The 25,687-nt window shown below is 33.6% G+C and overlaps 1 protein-coding gene across 5 annotated transcripts in view; it reads right to left on the bottom strand.

Moving 5' to 3' along the window:
- Positions 1-3,322: 3,322 nt before the first annotated feature.
- Positions 3,323-25,687, bottom strand: part of LOC126843726 (cGMP-specific 3',5'-cyclic phosphodiesterase) — a 49,380-nt gene continuing 27,015 nt past the window's right edge. For 3 of the 5 annotated variants that reach the window (XM_050581432.1, XM_050581434.1, XM_050581435.1), the window contains 20 exons: positions 24,810-25,082; positions 22,682-22,908; positions 17,776-17,894; positions 15,079-15,237; positions 13,851-13,940; positions 12,756-12,899; positions 12,571-12,639; positions 12,456-12,506; positions 12,249-12,368; positions 11,967-12,137; positions 10,753-10,855; positions 10,528-10,654; positions 9,367-9,472; positions 9,092-9,235; positions 7,951-8,284; positions 7,714-7,859; positions 7,555-7,638; positions 7,320-7,470; positions 7,151-7,236; positions 3,323-5,313 (listed from right to left, as the gene is read on the bottom strand). In XM_050581432.1, coding sequence (XP_050437389.1) covers positions 4,945-5,313; positions 7,151-7,236; positions 7,320-7,470; positions 7,555-7,638; positions 7,714-7,859; positions 7,951-8,284; positions 9,092-9,235; positions 9,367-9,472; positions 10,528-10,654; positions 10,753-10,855; positions 11,967-12,137; positions 12,249-12,368; positions 12,456-12,506; positions 12,571-12,639; positions 12,756-12,899; positions 13,851-13,940; positions 15,079-15,237; positions 17,776-17,894; positions 22,682-22,908; positions 24,810-25,012 — 3,003 coding nt within the window. In that variant the 5' untranslated portion in view covers positions 25,013-25,082 and the 3' untranslated portion in view covers positions 3,323-4,944. Of the gene's footprint in view, positions 5,314-6,743; positions 7,020-7,115; positions 7,237-7,319; positions 7,471-7,554; positions 7,639-7,713; positions 7,860-7,950; positions 8,285-9,091; positions 9,236-9,366; positions 9,473-10,527; positions 10,655-10,752; positions 10,856-11,966; positions 12,138-12,248; positions 12,369-12,455; positions 12,507-12,570; positions 12,640-12,755; positions 12,900-13,850; positions 13,941-15,078; positions 15,238-17,775; positions 17,895-22,681; positions 22,909-24,809; positions 25,083-25,687 lie in introns of all 5 variants that reach the window. The other 2 variants (XR_007686474.1, XM_050581436.1) reach the window with 2 other exon arrangements.

Genomic DNA, 25,687 nt, shown 5'->3' with positions numbered 1-25,687 from the left:
AAGTGTCGGGGGGGTGTGGCAGAATAGTTTCGAACCCGATAGTTTGCGGCGGCCGAGGTGGAGATGTGAAGGGTTGGCCGTTGATGGGAAATCCGTTTATCCGCCGATTAATTTATTGGTCGCCCGAGAGTTGTGTGTGTTCCTAATACAAACTCGGTCGGGCTCCTCGGTGTTGATTTCATACAAAATCACGTTTAACACGGTCATCCGCCCGTTAGGGAACGGTCCGATCCGTTTGTAAGCCCACGGCGTGGTGTTCAACTGGAAACAAAGGGCAATACGCGGGTTATTATTTTCAATTTGACCGACTCCGCTATAAAAAAAAGCTTTATCGACTCGGAAAAAAAATTGTCGACCGATTTATTTTTTATATGTATTTTGCCAGCAGAGTCATGCCAAATATACTGCAACGATAACCGACGGATAAAATGTATAACCACGTTAATTATCTATATTATTCGATGTATGTACCTACAACGTACAAATGTCAATGTATACCTATGGATTAAAAATATCATGTAATATTTAATTTGATAGGATACAAATAATTAAATTACGAAAAATGCGTTTTGAGGGAAAATATTTTTTTAAAAATGGCTACTACACTTTATGATGACAATTGACGGTAGATTTATTTAAGAAAACAAATTTCCATTACATCCGAAATCACTCTCAAATAAAATACTACGATGCGAATCTGTAAACGGTAAAAATATTGAACAACTATCGTCCAAAACCATAGTAAAGGCAGTATTTTTTTAAAAATGTATACCCCTTCTGGGGGAAGAAGCGTTCGCACACATGAAAAACGGTAAATTTTGTACGGGGCGGTCGCACAGCGGGTGCGTGGATACACTGGATATTATATCGAACCGCAATACGAATGTTTGTCGCCATTTATACATATTAAATGCACGTGCCCGGGATGAAAAGAGGGATTTAGGGAAATGTATTCGAATCTACGGGAGCGGCCGTGACAGTTTCCATTACCGCAGCTGCCGACCGTGTAGCTCTGCTCGCGTTGTCGTCGTTGTTGTTTGTACGGTGTTAGGTATAATAATATTATTTTATTATTATACGACCGTCATCAGAGTTCTACACGGTTTTTGCGCGATTAGCATTAGCCAAGTGCCCCGGGGTGGCACTACGCGGGAGGTGTTTTAAATTTATTTAGTTGACGCCGAAACGTCAACCCGACCGACGGAATTTAAATGATGAAATAACGCCTGGTAAGGGGCGTGGGGTGTGTGCTAAAGTAAAAAGCTGTGTTAGCATACTATTATAATATATTGTGCGCCCTCGACGATTTCTCTCTTTCAGTTAAACCAGTCGGATTTCCTTCGCACGACATATTATTATTATTATTATTACTATCATCATCTTTTATAAAGTTCATATACGTGTACCTCCTCTACAGTGTATAAGCTTACGGTGTATGTACACTGCACACGCATCGCTCGACTGTCGTTTTGTCGATGCTATATATTAGTCTACAGGATTATTATTATTATTTTGTGATCATTGGCGAGCACATCTAGAAGGGGCTAGGGAAGTCCAAATCCTTCTGAACTCGTCCAGACTCTGAAAAAAATGTTAGTTACCAATTAGACACAGTCCCCGAGTAAGGTTTATAATTTCTACTGAAATTCTGAGGGAACTTTCAGAGTTTTTTAAAGATCTGAACTTCCTTAGCCCCTCTAGTTGCGCCAATGTTTGTAATCAACACACCCGTTATTATCAACAGGCTTCATTGAAATATATTACTTTAAATACCCAATTATCTCGTTTTTCCCCGGCTCGGTTATCATTATCAACAAAATATAGAAGTACATCATAATAAAGCTGTATCTTTTAGCTAAATGAGTACATCTAGATAAGCCCTGCGGCAGTACAGGATATCGTAAGACGGCACTATAATGTGATGCTATGCACCGGGGGCGGGAAGCGGCGTCCATAAATCGAAGATAATAATTATAAAGTGTAAACGTGGAGGTAATGAATATAAGAGGGTGACATGTACGCGAGAGGTGCGGCTTAGGTCGTGGAGAAATGAAAGTCAGATCGCTTGGGGAGCTATTATCACGTTCGCTATGTGTTTGTTTAGCTACCGCCTTTATCGAAGTGGTGGTCGTCTGGGGGAGGATCGAGGCATTATTGCTACAATAAACATATTTTTCCCGTTATCCATGGCACAATAAAAGTCACCCCCTCTCGTTCCACCACGTCGCACAGTCTAATCAACATTTACGGCGTCCATTAACCCAAGTTTTTCATTACTCTTACACGGACTCTTGTATTCATGTACAGCGTAAAATATATACTATTCCTCACTAGCGAGCTTACCCCTCAACAACTGCCGGGATGTCGCTTTCACCCCCCCCCCCTCTATTCGCAATCTAGTCCATCTATCGAGAACCGGTTAGTAAAATACCTAACTCTTACTAAAAACAATCTTTTTTTTTTAACGATAATAATAACAGTACTTAGAGAAAAGCTTAAATTATAATTGTATAGCATAAGCATGATACTACGAGTACAATAAAATCATGCTATTATCGAATTACTTGCATAGAAATTTATAGAAAAGTAAATATTTTTTAAATGTGTAGGTATTCAGTGTAGAAAATATGTATGTATAAATATTTGTTGTTTAAATTTAAAAATAATAATCTATAATTATTTAATTTATAAATTATAATATTTAAGAAATATTACTGTTATATTTATAAAAGATTTTTTAAAAAAAAGATTCAAAAATATTGCAACAATTATTATAAAATATTATTATTATTTTTTAATGAACTATTGTTAAAACACATACCTAACCACGTGTTAAAATGTAGGATGTACCTACTATAATAAGTCTATTGCAAAGTTTTTTTTTTTAATTTTAGTACAAAGAAACGTCTTTAATAAAATCTTCTATATTAAGAGTTCGAATTTCCAATTCTCTAACGTTCTCAATAAGTTTTTCAATTTATGAAAAATTCTACCGATTACCGACTTTATTCATTTTAATATATAGATAATAAATTTAAAACAAATAATTTTAATTTTGTCTAATTTTTCAACGATAGAAAACTTTAAAAACTGAGAAGTTTCTGGATTTTTAAACCACTATTGTATTTATACTTAGAAATATTTTTTAGCTTATTTGTAACGTCAATATTTACAACACATTGCTTGATCGACTAGCCAATAGAGCCATAAAACAATACAAGAAGATCGAAGGAATCCTACCTATCATGTTTCACGGTGATATGGGCTATCACATGGGGTATATGATGGAATTGTAAATTTGAAAAAAATTACCAAAAACATAAATAATAACAATTATTTTATTTATAATAAGACAAAAATAATATTACACAATACAACAAGGAAGTATTAAAATTCTAAATCTACTTAGATAAAACTAATTAATATCACAATAGTAATGTTGTTATTTTTATTGTTACAAAAAATATACTTAATTAAGGTCGTAATGTACAACGATTGTTAAATTTTATTGCAATTAAGTAAAACGAAGTCGTGTGATTATAATAACAATATAATATTTGTATTGATAGACTAGAAGATTGTAAACCGACGTGGTAAAAGTGACTTCGCTGATTAAATTGAATAATGGTCGAAAAATCAACACGAATGCGATTAAAAATAAATTTTACAAATTATCAGAAATCATTCTAAAATCTATACTTCAAAACGCATGAGTTATATGCAAACAAATCGGATTGAAACTGATTATTTAAAATATTTAATTATATATTTGGTCGGTAACTACTATGTTAATACCGACCATACTTGTAATTACAAATTATTGTACTCTACTCATTTTTGTATTTCTTACACTTAGTTGGTAATGTCTCGAGCTCGAGAGACCACGATTTTTTTTTTATAAATCTCTTAAAGAAACTAGTTAAACGTGACAAATACGCGACATCCTATAATGTCATAAGTAGTACTTCAAAATGAAATAGTAACTAAAATAATAAACACACTAAACGATAAAATATTACAATGAAAAATTACATGTTATTTTGTCGTACTTACGAATAGCTTAAACGAGGGACAGTAAAATATAAAACAATAAAGCATTTAGATCTAAAAAAAAAAATCAAACAAATGTACATAGCGTAAGTAAGTTAATCGGGACAACAGACTTTTCTAAGTATTACTATAACATAATAATACTTCTATATCTACATTATATTAATTTAGACAATATATATAATATATACTATATAATATAACAACGATTTAATTTGGTAATACATAATACTTAATAATGGTTTAAAAATAATAATAAATCGGGACCGACCATAACAACAAATAATTAAAATATTCATATACACATTACCGTATGTTCTAGAATAGCTATTACAGCGTTTATAAAACGTAAAACAATAAAAATGACATTTAAAAACAATTAGGTGTACATAATTTTTAAATGTCTCTTTTGTATTCCTTTGTTTGTATTTTGACATCAACTTACAGGGTAAATACTGCCAAAGCCGTTCTAGGGCGTACATAGCATAATAATATAGTAGATATTTTCTAATAATTATTACATATTATTACTATTCCATTATAATTACATAAAAATATAGTGTATCACGGTCAACTAGCAACAGGGTTGTTACGTTTAAAACAACTTCTGTTATAAAAATAAAAAAAAACAATTTTACAACTTTAGAATACTATGGTTGTCCAAAATATTATGTACATTAAATCTGTCATGTCAGTGTTGGACGAATAGTTGGTTGGCAAAAAAACCTAAACCTACAAAAAAAAAACCGATGGGGTTTTCGGTGGGAGGAGAGGGGTTTAACCCCAGTCAGTGTAGGGTGTTGGGCCCTAAAAAACACCCCCGGGGGTTTTGCCATTTCTGACTGAGTAACGATCTAGTTTATATACATAATATAATATTATAACCAGCCTTTATCACAGGACTTGACAATACTTGTTTTTGTTTTTCACCGGAGTGGCCGTCACCGGCGTCGATGCAGGCGGCTTTGTGTAACCGGGCGTGGACGCGGGCGAGGTAAACGCCGGCAGAGAGGCCGAACTTATCATCTGTGGCCGGCCGTCGGCCACGGGCGTGTGGCCGCTGTCCGCGCTGGGTTCCAGGGTAGACCCACCCCCGCCGCCGGTATCGCCACCGCCACCGCCGCCGCCGCCGCCACTGCTGTTGTACAGAGACCTGCTAACCCGGTTCCTGAACGACCGGCTGGTGGTCGGCTTTTTCCGGTAACTGGAAAACTTGGCGCCGTTCCGTTGGAAAGTCGTGGTATCGATATTGAGGTCGAGACTCTGAAAGGAAATGAAAAAAAAACCATTAATAAACTAAGTTGTTATTTTTAAAACTATAGAAAAAAAAATCAAATAATCGTTAAGTTGTATCTAAAGTGTGAAATAAAGTATTTACACTATACATATGAATAATGTATGTATTTTATTAAACTGTCAAAAAAAAAAAAGTATTTACCCTCTCCTCCCACCCCTCTCCAATCGATAATGAAATAGGAAATCCCGAAAATTCTCTAGCATAATTCTGTGTACTTTCTCGTGATTTATTTTTTATTTGATCGACATGGGAAATTGTAATTTTTCATTAAATAATTTCAACTTCAAAACTAATGAAAATTAATTCAATTAAAAAAAATATTCCCCATACTGAAATAGATATGACGCTTTAAAATCAATATTTTGTTATTTCATGATAAAATATTTTATTGTCAAGGTCCTATTGAAACTGAATAAACTGATAACTCGCTAAAACATTTATTTTTGTCACAAAAATATTACACGAAGGGATTTCCAAGTGTCATAATTTAACTATTGAAATAAAACGGTGCAATATACATTACATATATATATTGTAAATACTTTTAAAGCTGAAGTACTAAAAGATGAATTAATTAAATTAATTTGCAACTATTTATTTGTAATTCCAACTATACATTTATCGTGTCTCTATATTATTAACCATAATTATTCAAGTACTAACTATGTATTTTAGTACTCTAGTATAACTATGTATATTTTTCTGTTTACAAAGATCTTTTAGTTTAATATGCAGGAGAGTAAGCGAACATAACGTTTTAGTATTTATTATAGAAAATCAACGCTAGGTTAGACATATTTTCATATTATAATCGATGAAAAACTATTAATTTTTCAAAATCCTACCGCATCTACTTATTGCGAACTAACATAATCTCTATTAAGCCCTTATAATAAACCGAATTCGATAAACAACGGATACATTCTTTACATTTTTAAGCAGGTTAATTTTAAGAAATTAAAAGTGTTTTGTCAATTATATCGTCTGCTGTTATATTTTCTAAAACAATGAATAACTTTCAACTCCATACTGTGATTGCTTATGTTTTTTTACAGTTCGTTTTATTTAAAATAAGTCTCGAGACTCCACTCAACTCTTTAATATAATAATTACTATACAAATAATACACACACAAAAATGTGTGCGTTAACAATAAAGACCTCAATTACTACCTACTATATATTATGCCATTATAATAAATTTTATCTAAAACTAGTGAATTTTGTACAATGTTATTTGTATATTAGTAATGAATATTTCATTTACAGATATTATTTAAGTCAAATCATAGATAGGTACAAAAATATACAACAAATATATCACAATAGGTTCTTGTGCAGTTAGCATTAGCCGATTGGAATTGTGATATTTAAAAAAAACAATTATTGAAACCCACCGATTATGTATTATGGTTTTCCAATTTCATTTTCGCATTGCTACTTGATTGGAAACGTTTCTTTTGTGTAATCCTTCAAAATCCGACGCCTCCATAATGTATTAAAGCCCATATAATTGGTTATTTATCTAGTTTACTATCTTAATACATTGACACTAACTGTATAGTTATTATCTTAATATAAACTTTTATTATACATACATTATTAAACATTTTATATTAAGTAGTACAAAGTGAAACTTTATTTTCTCATTGAATTTACAAAAACCAAACAAACTGCAAAGTTAAAAAAAAGAAAATCGTTGAATTTCGCGTTAAAAATAATAGTTAAAACAATTATGACAAAAAAACAAAAACAAAAATTATATATACCTTAATTAGGTATGTTTACCAAGTTTCTTACTAACTTTTGTATTGGCTTTCTTCGTGGAATTTTGTGTTTTATTTAACGTAGTTACGGTAAACTCAATGTCCTTGGTACTTGGACGGTGAGCTGGAATTAAACGTATAGGTCGATCAATATAATATAACATATGTGCACGGCCAATAAAAAAACAAATCTTATCGACTGCTCACTAAAAAATTCTTCAACGGGTATTTCGATTTTGTCGTGATCGATCCACGTCAATCCCATTTCGACTTTCTCGGCCAGGTCTTTCCAGTGTTTGCGGTTTTCCAACGTGCCCTCGTACAACGGCGTGATCCACGGGAACGTGTCGCACAGAACCTAAACAAACAGAAGACCAACGTTGTCTTAATGTCGGCTGTAATTATAGTATATGTTTAGCCGAAATTGATTGCCGAACATTACTTTGTACAACGGCAGACATATGACGTCGATGAACTCTACTTGCATTTGGGGCAGTTCGTCTTTCTTTTCTCTGTCCATCATAGCCTGGTGAACAAAAAAATTGGTTTCAGAACTAGTCCCAATCGACCACGGTCGAATAGTATGTGTCTCGGGTCTTACCACCGGCTGTTGGTTGAGCTGTAGTTTTTCCAAATCGCCTTGGTCGAAAAATTCGTCGGCCACGAGTTTTGCCATCTTGTGCTGTACCTCCCAAGGTTTTGCTATGGCGCTCACGTCGCACGCGGTCATCAGGATACCGCACAACACTGGCAAATCACGAATACAATACCAGGTGTTATTATTACCGGTGATATCGTCCTAACCGGATGCCGAATTCCCGGTCGAGTCGCTACTTACGGGCCTTTTTCTCTTCGCTCTGCCAATCGAACTCTCCGTTTTCGACCACCTCCATGAACCGGCTTTTCTTTTTGAAATACATGGCCAAGTCCGTGGACAATATCGAGTTCTCCACCAATTTCATTACACTGCGGTAGTCCTCCGGCGAGAGCGCTTGAAATATATTGTTGCCGTCGCTGTTCAGGATCATCACGCACTGGTCGAAATGGTGGTGCTCCATTGTGCTGGTGGTGTAAAGGATGGCGAGCGGCGACTCGGTTTTCGTTTGAAACGCGTTGTTGGTGCCACGGTGGTCGAGATCGTGGCATAAGCACGCTACCAGCAAACCCAAAATCTGTAAACGATTTGTATGTTATAATTTAAAAAAAAAAACGTTTCTTCCCTTCAAGGTAAAACAATGGAGAACATGACTTATATCGGTACTTTTGGGAAGGAATGTTATTATACCAGATAAACCGCACCAGTCAGTCTAAAAAATGTGTTTATGTTCATTTTCTCCCGCTTCCCAATCTTTTCCACTCCTACCAACTCTTCTCCTTCCCTCACTTCCTTTTTTCCATCCCCGCTCTCTTGATGTCACAAATTCAGGTTAAGTTAGGTTAGGTCAGATCAAGCTCGCGATGCAAATTTTCGAGAGAGCTCCAGCCATAAGACATATTCATTTCAACAATACATAACAAGGGCACAGGAAACGAAAATGATATTTGTTTTAGGATAGATCTCAATATTTAAGATAAGTTATTGATATAAGTACCATTTTAAACATACCGACTAATTTAAAAGGAAATTAATTTCAATAAAAGGAATTAAATAATTTGTATGGAAATCTTTATCTATGGTGCATCTATTAAAGGCTCATTTTATAGTTAAGACTAAAGATATTAGGACATTAGAAGAAGATTTTTTTTAAATATTATTTTTTTTTTAAATGTTTTAAATATAAACGCAAAACTAAAATTTGGCGTTTAGCCTACTCTAAGGAGAAACTATACAATACAAAGCTAATATTTTATCTTATTGAAATGATTTTCATTTTGATTAATTTTTTTGCTAAACAGTAGACCCTGAAGAGTTGATATATTTTTTTGAAATATTAAATTGCTTGAAAATATATTCAAAATCCGTGCCGAATATTACTTACTTCCAAATCGCTCATAAACCTTTCCATTTTGCCGGTTTTCAACATTGCAAACATGGTCTGTGCCACATTCAGTGCATGCCTCCAGTTGTGATACTTTACGGGCCTATAGTTTTTCCGGACGCTAAGCACCCATTTGCAGAGCACCTGAAAAGTAAAGTAACCAAAGCACATAATTATTTTCGTTTAGTCTTTTTTTTTCATATAGAATTGAAATAGTTCAAAACATTGTTAGCGCAGCGCCTAGCGGACAAAATATCAGACAAGCAAGTACTCACGTGGTATGGAATTTGAAATTGCTGCACCAGATTGCACTGCAGGAACATCCTGATGGTAGCCTTGCACGTATCGTCGTCCGTCAAATCGAAATCGATGAATTTAAAACTGAAAACGATTGATACTTAGTGTTAAAACACTGATGAAAAATAATATACATACACACAACAATGTTCAATTAAGTTCATAAATATAAGTGCAATTTTCCTAAATTAAAGAATCGATGAATTTTTTGCTGTAATTGAAACATTTCAATGATGTTATACGACATTAGACAACTCCATAAAACACAAACATTGTTTTTTTTTAAACAAAAATGCATTTGTATTCGACCCACATTCAATGAATATTATCATTATCTTATAAACTTAATTGTTGTCATAATAGTTAACTACAAAACCAGTATGATAATATATTCTAACCTAAGGTAAACAAAATGACTACTATGAAACGTTAAGGATATACTGATATTTTTTCATGCCATTACGAATATTAAAATGTAGTTGATCATAAACGTCATAATTTCCCTTATTGTTACTTTATACATTTTAAAGAAACATCTTTTTTCCTTTTTTTTATGTTAAAAAAAACTTATTTTGTAATTTAATTATATCAGTGTGCCTCCTCCTTGGGGTACCCCAAGATGGCTCATTTTTTTTTCTTTTACTGCATCTTTATTGTTTCTGATTTTTATTATGATTTTTTATGAGAAATTATAACATCATTCGAAGAAAAAAAAACCATATATATCTACATTATTTATTAACGCGCAAGTTATTATTAAGTTCAATAAAACAATTATTTTTAACAAAAATTCTAATAAAACTTAGATTAACGAAAAACTAGATAATAATAATACATGTATGCATTGTTTATTGTTTTAAACGTGATATCTTTTTGTCGTAAATAATCAGTGAAACGCATATGAGCTTTCAATAGAAAATATTATCTATCAGGTTTTACTACTATATTATAGTATGTCCTTTGAGTAAATACTATTTGCACAGGTGGTATTCGTTGAATATGTATAATAGTATTTACCCGAGTTGAGCCCAAAACCAGCAGAAATAATCACATTTGAGTTTAAATAATTTCATTGAAAACCTAGGTACCCCCGGGGCCTTTGAATGGCCAAACAAAGGATTTATACAATGGAAATTTACCTGTATAAATTATAAGTTTCGGCCGACGGTATGGTGTCCTGGGCCAGTTTAATCGTATCGTCGACGGACGCGGTGGCGTGGTACGACAAACATTCCAAGGCTACTTTTTGTTTTGCCATTAGTTTGCCTGCAACACACACACACACATACGACGGTGAATAACAATAATGCTGTTGTACTCGAAACGAATTTTGATAATTCAATAATTGTTCAACGAAGACTTACATGCACTTTCATACATTTGCGTGTTGTGAATGCCAAGACCGCAGAAAATCGCAAACGCTTCGAACGTGGCTACGTCGCATTCTGTAAACGGCGTGCCGGTTTCCTTTAATTAAGACAACGTGCCATTGTAATTACAAGTTGAATTTGATTTCTTACACCATAATGACAACAATTATAATTGGTCGCAGAAATACGACCGACAGAGGCCGTGCGAGAAGGGTGTAACGATAAAGCGTCGTTATGTCATGTTCGAGACGGCAAAAGAAAGAAAACAACATCAACTCGTTTTCTTCAACACTTTTATTACCAAAGTGTAATCCGACTTTTGGGCCGAGGCCCTTATACAACAATAACAATACAGTGGGTAATAATTCGAAGGCGCGCTCCGAGCGCTCAAGTTCCCTCGTAGAAGTTTGTTTAATTAACACCGCACTGTGTAAAAGTAACGTCTTCATCGAACACTACTCCATTCGCAAGTTTTTCCATTAGCTCGTTGTCGTTCGTTTAAGTTTAATCTAATATTTATACGGTCTAAAAGCTATTCGAAATAATTACACGGCCCGATCCGCGTTTAATCGATAACTCGCAAAGGTATATCTGTATTACAACAGACAACAGTGTATTTTTCTTTCTTTTCTTTTTTTTTGTGTGTATGTCTGAACCGATTTCTCCATGTAGTAACCACCCTATTGATCAGAAATCGTACCGGAAAAGTACTTTATTGAGCCGAAAATTTCAAAAGTTCACTCCTTCCTCTTTAAAATTGCGAAAAAAAGTATATATTAAAAGTATCTAATTCTATAACTTTTTCAAAAATAGTCAAAATGTATATAGAATATTCTTTAAACATAGTATTATCAATATACGTTAAAAAACTAATAAAATATCAAAACCCCTTTCCCACAGATGTTACCTGTTCAATTGTACCTTATTGCTTATGGTATGAAAATTAGACTGAAGATTGTTCTAAAGTAGGGCTATTACATGAACGATATTTTTTAAAAATCTGTAATCAAACCTTTTATTTTATTAAGGACCCCCCCCCTAAAAAAAGGGGGAGGGGGAAATTACACTTTGAACGTAGTAAATTTCTGGGTTGCTATGCGAGATCGTGAAACAAAAAATTAGAGATCTGCAAATTAGTTTCTTTATGTTTCTTTTTGCGGAAAACAACGTCAATTATTATCAACCGTTTATCAGCCCTTTTGTCGTACCTTGTTTATTAGCTGTGCCACGCCGATCACCTCTTTTTTGCCGTTTAAAATGGGCATGCACAGTATAGCTTTGATGGACGGTTCGTTGACGTCGATGCCGTCGTCGCTTTCGACGCTCCGCTGTCGATCCAAAGAATTGGCCCACAATTGCACGTCCGGTATGTTGGAAACCTGGAGACCGTTGACAAAAAAAAAGATAGAATGAAAGAATAATATAAAAAAACTGGCAAATAAAAAACTTAACTCGAGCGAGCAACAAAGATTATAGTCGTTTCCGTTTACCTGAACCGAATTGGCCACCCCGTGCGCTATTTGAAGCAGCTTGGACGGCTTGACGTTTTTGTTCATTTTTTTCACACCGTGTTCCCGGTCCAACTCGAAAGCCGTTGTAAATTTGATTTCCTACACAATTTGGAAATCGATCAAAAAAGGTTCCCCGCGCGTACAAAACTATACAACTATATTATTATTGACTATCCCGGCAGTTACCTTTTGTGGCCTGGAAAAAGGCGGACCGTCTTCGGCCAACGTATCGGTGCTCTGAAATAGATAATAACAATAAAGATATTTGGTTTTTTGTCCGTGGCTGAAACTGTAATGTTACTTTTTTATTCGACAAGTTTTTCTCGATGGAATGATTTCCCGGCTTGGCTCCGAAGTGTTCTAAATGGCTCTATCGAAATATATACAAGGACCGCATAAGTCAATATAATCAAACACAAGACACAATGCTATGATAGTAATAATGTAAATATGTGTATATCTGAAAAAAAATCAAATTCCACGTACAGCTTCTTCGCATTCCAAGTCCAACAGGAAGACCACGCATCGTTCGCATTTTATCAGATCTCGGGCTTGGGTCATGATTTTAGAAACCAAACAGTCCAGGTTGTTTTGTTCTTCGAATATGCTTCGGGCTAAACCCAATAACATCTATGTAAAAAAAAATAATAATAATAATAACAACCGTTAAATAAACACACGGGCTTCTTTAAACTTGACATAATATGCGGGTAGGAAACGTAATCCGAGGTCATGCCTCGGAATCAATATTTCCTAAAACCCATTTGTGTATTATTGTTTTTATTACACGTTGAAATTTATTTTGGTCGGTAAAGCGAAACGACTTGCAATAAACTTGGTGGCAGGTATTTTGAATGATAAGGAAAAAGTTTTCCCGAGCAAAACTTCCCGGAAAACTAATTTGGCCGCCGATGGGAAATATTATTATGTAAGAGAGAAAAGAGAGGAAAAACAACTCTGGCAATGGTTTTCTCAACCGACGAGAAATAATGAATCGTTGGATTATTAATGCAGTAGCTAATAACGTCGGCAAAATATGCCAAACAAAAAAAAAAGGTACGCTCATAACGTCCCAAGGGTTTTGATAATCGACTAAAATAAAAATAAATGTAAAAAGCTTTCCGAAGACTTTATTATTTATCCACGAATAAAAAAGAAAAAATTAAAAGTTACCTGTTATATTCCAACAAGAAAATGAAATCAGTACATGGTGGTATTTTTTTTTTTATTATTATGAAAATTTATCTTCTTTATTTAATAGATAATCAAGTTTAAATATTATCATAAAACCCGCTGTAAATAACTTTGGGCGGACATAAAACTATAATTTACCCGTTTAATTTCGTCATCTCGCAATTCATACATTTATTTTATTTTTCCTTGCATAATTCTATGATACTATAAACCATGAGATTACATGCGCATTGGCAATAACCATAACAGTGCTACAGTTCTCTTAACGAGAGTATATACTATTCAGAATGTTTTTAACGGCGGCCGTAATATAGTTAATGAACATTTTGAATGGCGCAATAATTGCCATGGACGAGAACAAAATATCTTTATCGTTATTATTATTACCTGATTCCTTTGGAATTCTTGAATAGATTTTTCAAACAGTTGAGCATTTTGTATTCCGATTGCGCAGAACGTCAAGTACCTCTGGAATATCTATAAATCACACCAACGAAAGCGTTTATTAAACTTTCTTAATTAATATTGAACTGTGGCGCGAGATGGATACTCGTCGAGGATGCGATCAAGATGTAATTATGATTTCACTTATATTACTCGTACGAATCTTTCTTCGTTTATGGTTTTCTAAGTAAAATGTTTGTGCAAAACAGAAAACTTTAAACTACCAGCGGTAGTCTGAAAATTTAACGATAGACTACCACCAAATTTTCAGTGATAACTCCGAAACGCCATTACACTTAATTTAATTTAACTTAAATTAGCGAGCAAATTGACGCAGATTTTTTATTCAACTCTTAGCTATAACAATATAATATCCCTTTGCTACAACTACAAACGTTTCGAAACAATCAACATTGTTGTATTTAGAAAATTACCCTTACAAAGGGTACTAAATTTTTTTAAATCTAATTTTATTTAAATAAATATATTTTTAACAATATTAACTATTTTTGGTAATTTCATATAATAAAAAACATGTTATAACATTTTTTTATTTTGCTGAGACATTTGTTTCGTATGATACACTAAACCATTAATTTCTGAAGATTATTTATGAATTATACAAATCTAAAGTAATAAAATATTTTAAAAGAAGTCATGTTATTCTGTTTCCTAATTTTTTTATTTATGAATATGGCAACACGTGGTATAAACTCTAACTGATAATTTTTTTTTGTTTATACATTTTCTCTATTGTATGTAATTTTAATAAGTAGGTACGTTTGTGATGGTAGATGTAGTTTATACAGCATATTATTACCATTTAAAGCTTACTTTATTATTGATACCCCGTTTTTCGAACTGGCCTGGCAGTTATTATTATTTCTTTAATTTTTCGAAAGGAGTTTCGGCGCAAAGCAAATGTATTGGTTTTGTTTAATTGTTGCACAATTGAATTGGAGTGTTGTTGAAATTAAAGTGTGGCGATAGTGACCGATATTTAACTATTTTATACTGTTTTTGGAGTATGGCCAATGTAATCAGTCAGTTGGTTTAACGTTAGACGAATTACAATGAAGACGGTCTAATTTAATACGGGTATTGCGATAATCGCAGTGTAAACTCAACGATATTTAGTGAATCGATTACAATTAACACTGCTATTATATACCTCGACGTCGTGCTCGGTAAACGAATTGCTGCCGTCAGTCTTGTTGATTATTTGAGCCACGCCGATCACGTCGTTGTCGTAGTTGCAAATCGGCACGCACAGTATCAGGTTTGTCGTATAGCCCGTCCGGTGATCAATTTCTCGGTTGAACCGCGGATCCTAAACAAACACAATACTCGTTAAAGTTCAAGTTACTTTAAGGGATGTAAGCCCCAATTGGAAACCGAGTGACCGTCACGCACGGCTTAACGTTGGTCGACGATTAGATATGTACAGAGAGACGCCGATAGATTACATTTGTCTTCTGTCGTTTAAAGCAAACACAGATATACCGCAAAGACGGTCCGAGATCTAAGACAAACAAATCCCCACAAACAATACGGCCATCCGGTTAAAGACAAACTAGCCAAAACAATCGTTACAATACACTCTTATCTTTTGTGCCGGGCCATTCTGGTCGGTAGAATTAGACACTGGAATCCTTGCCTCCTACCCATTGCCGCGTTAGAGAGGAGGAGGGATATAGCCAACTTCACAAAGCCCGTGGATTTGTGAGGCCGATTACAGTGACAGAAAAAGATCATGTTGTAGTAGTTATCTATAATTAAATAGTTCAACTTGGATAAAAACTTAAAAGAAACGATTGGTTTTACGTTTTTTTTTTTGTTAAAAACTCGTGCGTTTGAAATATCCTAAGTCTACCTAAAAAAAAAACGGGATGACCGTTAAAACTCCTTAAAATTATATTTCAAAAAACATATTGTTTCACTAGCTTAAATTACAATTTGTACATTATGTGAGTTGTACAATTCTAATAGAAACGTTTTGCTAAAAATTTTAAAACAATTTTATGTGTATAAAATATTATAAGGTTGCTGTATATTTTATCTATTGGCCAATTATTTCAAAAATCTTAAAACCGATTTGTCTTTCCGTTTTATGATAAATATTAAATAACATCCAAAAATACTTCAAATTCTTTATCAAGTATATCTTTATAGCTAGCCATATCATAGGGGGAAACCACTCGCCTCTCCGGGACGTCTTTTTCAACCAAATCTTAAGGGAGTTTTGCAGGTCTCTTTTTCTCTTATTGTTGCCAACATCTGTGTTCGTTTAAACACCCGTCTTCGCGTGTATAGTCACACCCTCTAAATTCCAACCCGTCCATCCATTTTTTTTTCATGTATGATGTACATAAAAGTTAACCAAACTTAACCCCACTCAAAAAAAAAATAGGAAAAATAATAATACCCCGCGTAGCAGGTAGCTGAAGCACTTACGCCGGTTTGGGCCAACAAAAACAATGGTAAGACAAACGGGTTTTATATTGAATTATAATTAGGGTCACATGTTGACGTAGTGCTCAACGCTTTCCACTCTTTTTGTATAATACTATAATCCTGGTACAGACGGCCTCGAGGTTATGTACGTTTAAAAAAAAACCTGACATTTTAAGGGTCGACGTTTTTATTTTTCAGTATTTTATTATATTAAGCTCTTCAATTACGAACGAATACATTAATATAATCACCAAGAACTCAGAACTTTGTATTTTCTCCTTGTTTGTTCGCCCTTGTTACGATACGTTTTTTTTTTTTACTCGACCCAACCCACAAAGTAGAAATGCAAAAACGGCTTAAAATAAACATATGATTAATTTATGTGTTCGGTATGACGTGCGAGACGTTCAATTTAAAACAAATAACCGAGTGTCTCTCAAAAACAAATGTGTTATTTTTTACAACCGCCAAGAGAAAAATGTTGACATTTAATAAAAAAAAGGAAACCTAATTATTCTAAAACCAACAACGAATAAATGATTAATACAAAAAAAATCTAAAACCGAACATCGCATATTTGAGAGTTAAAGTTTACTTAGCCAAAATTAATCATTAATTTATTTGTAAAAAAAAAAATAATAACAAAATACGTATAAAAGTAGTATCCGTCGTTAACTTCACCGCAGTAACTTGTTGTATATAACTTTTGTACAGATTGTTGTTTTTTTTAATAATAAAAAAAAGCCTAGAAAAAGTTTATACGAATAATTTCACTTAAAATGAATTATGGTTGGAATTTCATATCCAGAAACAGATGATTATTTTTTATTTCTGCCTCTCGGTGGCCTTTGGCAATAAATTAAAAACGGAAACTTATAAGAAGTTGGAATTTCCGACATTGTTGTTTTCGCATTTTCAAACATTTCGGGTTACCGCAGTTTTCCTTTGATGTAATGCGTTTCGGAATTTTAACGGAATGCTTTACTTTTCCACGTTCATACATTTTATTTAAAAAAACAACACTGCTCAATTCATTCAGGTAGCTCGACCTCGAACTTGTGTATATAATATATGAGTTGTGTACATTGCCGTATTCGAAATGGGTTACATTTATGAGCCCATTTATACCGCTTACGCGACTTACCTTACTCCTTCATGTAAAAAGCTCTATCTCAATTTCTATCTCATCAAATATTTTAAATTCTCTATTTTAGTTTAATTTGTAACGTTAATATTCATATAATTGGTACTACAATATACTAATATTATACTATTATAAACAATCACCAATCGATGAAACATTAATTATTAAATGTATACACTAGTAAACTATAAAATGAAGAAAACACTAGTTTTTTTTAATTAATAATTTTTTTAACATGAATTTTTTTGTTGTTTAATAAACTTTATTTACCTGATACGCGTTTTTTATATTGACAACTTGTTTGGTTTCCGCAACGGTTCCGGCCACTCCAACGCCGAACGGTATTTGGATTTCTTCAGTTTTCGCCTTGTGTACCGCATCAGTAAGTTCTAAAACGAAACAAACATGACAATTATAAACTTACGGTTCAAATGTACATACATTTGCCCTACATCCAGACGCTGTAAAAGAAAATAATATGAAAATTATACAATGTACTCCATAAAGTATGCTCGATATCCGATCAATTGGAATAAACCGTTAGTGTTTTGAGTTTTAACGTTTATGCAAACTAGTAAAATTTCAATTTTCCATTAAAAAAACCCCAATACAATTTATGTATAGAGTAAAAACTGACAGTCAAAAATGTATTACTTCCTTTTTTACCGTTGTATAATAAATCACAGTATCGATTTTAATTTCAAAACTTTCAGCTGCCATTTCCTAATATTTTTCGGAAGCTCAAAATATACTTTATGATCCGGCTACAGTTTCTTCCAAGACAAGCGAAGGAAGTGTAACGAGAAATACTATTAAATTATCTAAAATAAACACACAAGACTGCCGAGAAGACAATATTTAAAAGCTCTAACGTACATTATATTTTTATTGATTGTAGCATTTACACAGTGCAACTGTTTCTGTGCTTTAACAGATAACACATTTTTTGTCTACCCCCTCTTAAACATAAATTAAAGCACAAAGTCAAAATTAAATCCTTATTGCTCATCAAGACTTATTGTATTAGTATAATTATTGTAATACCATATTTTGAATATAGAATGGTTCGTTTGAAAAAATATGCTCTACTCTCAATTTATTTGTTAAGACTTGAAATTGAAACATCTACTTCGAATTTTCTTTCAGCTTATACATTTATGACAAACATTTCACTGTTAAAAACACTCTTTCTGATAAAATTAATTTTAAGTACTTCTAGGAGTGCGTTAGAAATGCACTAGTTTCAAAAAAGTCATTTATATGCAGCTCTAATCAAATATCTAATCAACAAACCAATTTTTCTACTTAAAATCCCGTCCTGTCGAAGTTCAAGTTAACAGGATCTGTACCTGTTGCACGCGCACCACCGAGAGAATATAATATTATGTTCACAGTGCTAGGGCAAAAAAATAACTCATCGGGCTACGGCTGACATCCACACGTTGATGCATGATTTCCCGACAAAGGGCGAACATTTTAGATTGATAGCTTACACCGTCATATTATTATTATACTATGAATACACACAATACGATCAACGCGCATTACTTATAATATCTACAATGAACACCACGTCGGACAGCCCGTATTGTCCACGTGTGAATATTTTTATAACACCCTAATGGCATTCGTCAACAAAAAAAGAAGAAAAGTAGCAAAAAGCAAAAGAAAAATTTTACAAGACGTTCTGTGGAACATGGCGAACGGGACTTCTGCCGTACCTCGTTTCGTTTCAAGCCGAGAAAACTTACAATACATCAATAAACTTGTACCGTTTCGACATTGATTTGTGTCAACAAAGATGATAATCAAAATAATATAAAACTGGACAAAACACACAAACCAATATTACTTTAACAAGTTACGGATTTTTGTCAAAAAACAAAATTGGATCAATGCTCAGGAGTGTATTTATCGAAATTATTGTTAACTCTTATTTACTAATATTTTTGGTGGGGTTTAATTAAAGCAAACAATGAAATGTGTTAATTCAATGATAACGTGAACCATCGAAAGAATAAATTATTATGTTAATATTGTATTATTTCATTATTTTAATTTTGAATGCCGTTACTGTTATGCAGATGACATCATGTTAATTAGAAATGCAAATACCCCTTTTAATTTTCGGCTGAATCTGATCGCCTCAAAACTATTATAATAAACCATAAACATGAGTAGGGGATATCTTTGAACTTCTTCCCTCTCGCCGCCCTAGTTATTTTCTTTTACCCAACACACGGTCGATCAAATTTTCATACAAAGTGTTAATATGAAAGTATACGAATAGAGTTCGTGTTTGATGTTCTCAATCACGCCCAATTATCGGCTCCTTTTTAGTACACTTCTTTTGCTCTTGACTTATTTACATGCAGACACCTGGTAGTGAGTTACGATGAAAATAAAAACTAAAAATCAAATTAGCAACAAGTGATTGAGATTGGTTTAAACGGATATAAGGTTTATGACTCTTTTTCTATTCTGTATTGGTCCTTATTAACATTCTTTACAACGTCATTTCCAAGTTTTCAGAGTACCTACTTAAACATGGAATACAACCATGGTGAAAATATGTTTTTTTTTATTAAAACAGAGATCAGATAGACGTGTACGACGATGACGAACTTAATGCAGTAAAATATGTAGCAATAACGCAGTGACTTGTCGCTCGTAAACGCTAGAAAACATTTTTACGAGACAGCCGAGTATTATTTTCCAGATCTTTAAAGTACATCATACTTAACGCGAGCATTTTTTTATAACCGAGTTATTTCAATATACTTATATTATACCAGCGTCGCCTGAATGTGATGCCGCCGCTGCGGCAATGGGGAAATTATTGATTTTACACTGTCTATTGTAGTTTCTTCTGTTATTTGCTTAACCGGCGCGTATCAATACTAAAACGAGGATAATGTACTTAACCGACATTGCACAGGTATTTTATGTCGTCACCGAAGGAGCACAATCTCCGTAATAGGTTTAACACACGTTGTCGGTATTATTATAACAAGAACAATACATAATATTATTATGACGTGTGTGTGTGTGTGTGTGTACAGCGATCGCGTGATAGCGTTTTGCAGGTATCTTAAATTATATTTTTTATTGATCACAGATAATAAAATGTATTATGATAATAACATTATACTCGATGAAAATACTGGCCATGATCCGTGAACGCGTGATGTTTTGTCAATATCACCGGTTCCCGTGGCCATGGTATTTTAAATAGAAGTATTTTCGCTTGTAAAAACATTGTTTGAATTCCAAATTCGTGTCTCGCTCGCTTCAAATGAAAATATAAATTTTTACTTTGCTGGCTTGTTACCATGCCCGTGTCATATGCGCTCCATTAATATTACAAGAGCGTTTTGAACGTTGCGAAGAGCATATTAAATCTAACTTTACAAAATTTAATTAGTCATTAGTATTCAACTAAAGAAAAACACATAAAGCTCCAAATTGTATAAATCAATGTTTCCGAAATTTTCAAATCGCGACTTAAAGTTAAAAACGTGAATCGTGTTTTCGCCACAAAAATAACTAAATAAAGAACATGGTTTTAAAAAAAATAAACCTCACTTCTCAACTAGGGATGGGTTCTTAACTATAAAATGCGCGGTTACACGTTTTTGGAGTATGGCACCCGTTAATTGTGACTTATACAAACATTGTAAATCGATGAAAAATATTCCACATAAAACACATTTGAAATTATCGAGTACACGTTAATGTAATCCAGGTGCCGTACGGACATTTCAAAATTATGCATTTTACTAACTTCAAACGGAACACTTCAAATGGATTTGTTATTATTATTTTTTTTTTTTTTGCAATAGGTTCGTTAAGTAGATGAGTAAATCATATTATGGTGTGTTCGCTAGTAATATTAACAACCTATTTCCACTAACGTTGCGCGTCTGAACTCCATACACAAGTACTCAGGTAAACTATGCAAAACCATCCGGGAAAACCGCCGGAGTAACGTCAGACTTGTATAAAACCTTCGTTATTTGCATGAAATCGTCGTTATTTGGGTCAAAAACCATTGTGTATCCTGCGTAAAACGATGCCATTTAGAGCCCTCGTGTCATTCCGGGAACGGAGATAAAACCGAGAACGCCAAACTTGGCAATCTGATCCGACCTAGATAAGAGCATTCGTGTACTACGAAAATTCGCTACATTAAGTCCTAGCGTGCACGGGATGAAGACAGTGGTAATATTGCGTTACGAGAAAATAAAAACACCAAGCATATTATCATAAGTCTTGGTCGAGTAACTCGCTAAGAACATTATTGTACATCAGTAGCCGGTTAGTGATAAACTAGTCTAGTGTGGCGCATGAAATACATTAAAAAAAAAAAAAACGCATATTATCGAATTTTTTATCGTCTTCGTAATCGTTTCAAAACACGTCTGTCTTCCAACAACGAACTCGGCTCTTTAAGAGTGAGTTTTTTTCAATTTCATAACGTGTACACCTTCATAATAATAACGTTTCTTACACACGCACTGTTGTCAATTGTCGTTTCATAAAACGGCAAGCTTAGTGTTTTATTTTGTTTATCTGTATACACTGAAACGATGGTTTTTTTGTTCAATAAAATGTAAAACTATAAAATTATTGTAATGTAGGTATAGCTGGCAGTTGACAGTAGCAACAGGCATGTTACGTAGGTACCCATATAATTACATTTATACACGAGTATTACTCAGTATCCGTATTTAAAATTACAAAAGTTTTGTCATTTTGAAAACAGTTTGATATTGTCTACGAAAATCGGTTCAATCTGTTGGATTTCGTCGACACTCCTTACGACTTTTCAAGCATCTATTGTATAATACTGTTTTAAAGTGTACAATGTAATGGCAGATGGCTAACTCATTTTTCTAAACTAACGCTGTTATAGCATAATTTGCTTGAACTGGTCAAATCGTGCACAATCAAACTAAAATAGAACCGTTTCGATACACATTTATAGCTGTTATATGTATGCAATATATAATGTATGTTTAATCGTACAAAACATATAGGTACCTGACCTAATGGTTATTATTATAATATTGTCTAATTAGTTATGTTCGAATAAACTTTAACCGACATGACTCGTCAGCATGTTGCTAAATATTAGTTAATATCCCTCAATGTTGTGCATAATGTGTTTAATTACCTGTGTCTACGGTAACATCGAACAACTTGGCTACTAGCTGTTTGCCCCTGACCAGGAACAAGCTGCCCCGGTCGGCTCTGGTCAATAGTCCAACGTTGACAAGTATTTTGTGACAAAGCACGTCGATGTCTAGTTCGTTGGACACGTCCCGAATGAGCTCCATGAATAATTCCCCTTCGTCCAAAAGCCCCAAGTGATGTCTCCACTCCCCGCTGCTTCTTGTCGCCCTGTAAATATTAAATATTTAGCCATTTTTCGCGTTTTCCAACGTCTATCTCGTTGATGTACTAACAATAACATTGTAACATTATAACATTGTATACTTATAACGCGATTATATTATGTAAATAAAATGGTTAAATACAAATTTAAAAAAATAATAACATAATTACAACCCCATTAACGATTATTGAGCCTTTGTTAAAACACACATTTATATACATATATTTGTCACAAAAACCCACAAATCTGTAAAGTTTAGTTAGTACCAGCAATGCATTATATTATTGTAGGAAACAGTTGCGCTGAACACGAGTGTCTGATGAGGTGGGTGGCTGATCTGAACTAATATGTCATACAGTAGGATTAAATATTAATGATATTTGTATGTTATGGGTGAATTTATTTTGTGGTTTGGTGGGTGTAAAATATGTTTTCCTCCAGATGTTAGAGGATGGAAAAGCGCAGAAACCGTTTAGAGTTAATAATTACTGCCAGAAGATTCGTCTTAGGTATAATCACAGCTGATCAGTTTGTCACTGAATAAGCTAAACTACGCGCGTTATTCAACGGGCAAAACGCGGTTTAATAAGATTTGCATAATTCGTGTTTAGGATGCGTTGATTGCGATTTGCAATGAGCCCAAGACCGAATTAACGTACGCTCCGTTGCCTGAAATCAAATAACTACCCTATTTTGTCGTCAACGACGGACGGGTTGCTTGTATACTTTGTCTGTACTATGTAGAACGCCTCTATTAAAATATTAAATTATTATTAGCCTTTAGCAGCGTCCAAAACTGTTGTGCAAAACTATTGTGTAATAAAGAAAGCTAAATATATATAAATATACCTTGTTTGCTTCGATAATGACAAAATTGTAATTTTTTTTTCAAAAAAAACAAGAAAAAAACCACCTAGCTATGCAAAATTAACCCGTGATGAAAATAACCAAAATAATAATCCAAGGACGAGACGTCAACATAATATTAAACTCGAAATCTAGTCAAAAAAAAGTATTGAAATTGTTCGAGTTACACAGTACTATTTATTGTGAGTCGAATCGTTTTATTGAACACTAACAAACTAACAGCGTGGAAATGAAAAACTTTATAGCCTATAGTAAGCGTTGAGACTTGAGTACAAATGAAATGTTAACTGAAAGGCGAGGAGAGTCCATCAATAAGCAAGTCGAAAACTTGGACTTCACGTCCGCCACGATTTCTTAAGTCTTCATTCAACGTCAAACGTAAAATGAATCAACGGATATTCGCCTTATGGCAATCTCAATGGTTCCAACGAAATGCGTTTGTTAGCGTGTTAAATGATTAATGTATTTACCTAAAATATATTAAATTCGTGAGAAAACTAAAAAAGTTAATTTTTTTTCTGTACTTAACATTGTACCGTTCGTGACAATGCATGATTTGTTGAATATTTCTATTGTGTATTATGTGAATAACTGTAATATATTAGTACTGTAGGCTTTAAAGTAGATATTTAGGTACGTTAGTGTAAAAATGAAGCCGGAAACGTTTTTTACACGTTATACTAATAAATTTTGTATGTATAACAATGAATGTAGGGAGTAATATAAAATTTGTAAAATTTAGACCACCAGAGATTTTGAGCTGTGAATATAGGGTGTTTTAGTAAAATGTACCTTTTGAATGGCAGTAATTACTATACAAACACAATATTACAATTTTAAAACGTGGTCGGAATATAATAGAGGAATAACGCGGACAAGAATACAATTTAATTAAATAACATTTAAGTACACCGGAATAGAACAAGCGTCGGGAAAGTGACCCATACGCTGGCATGTTGTGCAATCGACGGTATGTGACTAGGCCGTCCCCGGGCAAATACAGCAATTGAATTCTCCGGACAAGATATAATGCTTTTACCTGTTTGGGGACTTGGCCCGTTTGATCGGCGAAGATGCCAGCCATGTATTGAACATTTCGGATGTCATGGATGCGCGTTTGGCCCGGCCGACCGACAACGAGCCGGCACGGTGCTGGAGCCGCGCCCTGACCACTCGTTCCACCAAGTCCTGCGGTGCTCTCTCGCATAACCATCGCTCCACTTCGTCTGCGTCCAAATCCATCGTCGACCGGTGTCGGTATCACATTAAAGCAGTGCTCGTTCGTTGACCAAACATCGTCACCGTACGGTCTCTGCATAATAAAAGAAAAACGCAAAATAATTAATTACATACTTTTTACACTGGGTCCCGTTCAGAAGATGGAATTATGAAGACTGCAAAATTTCATAATTCTCAACTGGTCTATTCCTATGTAGTTACTTTGTTTGTAACAGCGCAAATTTCATTAGTTTTGATATTTTATGGAATATTTCGTATTGTGTATAATATTAAGTCCGTAAAACAAACAGAAATATTAATTAAAATATTACAAATGTTCAATACAGATTTTAAATACTCATAAAGTCAATTTACAAACTAATGGTGTTTGATCAACAGTTGATAAAATTCCAAAAATAGTAAAATCGCTACAACATCAGTATAATATGACTGTTGCACAACAAAGTAATTAACTACTTATTATTTATTAAAAATTTATATTATAAAAAAACCCCTTATGTGTATTCCTATAATTTTAAATTTTGTTTTTATTTTTTTATTTTTAACTAAAATCCGCTATTAGTCGCTGTGGCAAACATGTATTTTTTACAATAATATTATATTAGGTATATTTAAAATTTCATTACTGCTGTTTCCAATGTTATAATTTCTTATATCTTTCTAATTTCTTTTATCTTT

This window comes from Adelges cooleyi, unplaced genomic scaffold (genome assembly GCF_023614345.1).
Source record: "Adelges cooleyi isolate 19-005CV unplaced genomic scaffold, UGA_ACOO_1.1 ACOO_flye_CR_arks_rails_tigmint_CR_PRNA_574, whole genome shotgun sequence".
Lineage (NCBI taxonomy): Eukaryota > Metazoa > Arthropoda > Insecta > Hemiptera > Adelgidae > Adelges > Adelges cooleyi.
The sequence above is the reverse complement of the archived record's forward strand: the minus strand, read 5'-3'. Positions and strand labels throughout refer to the sequence as shown.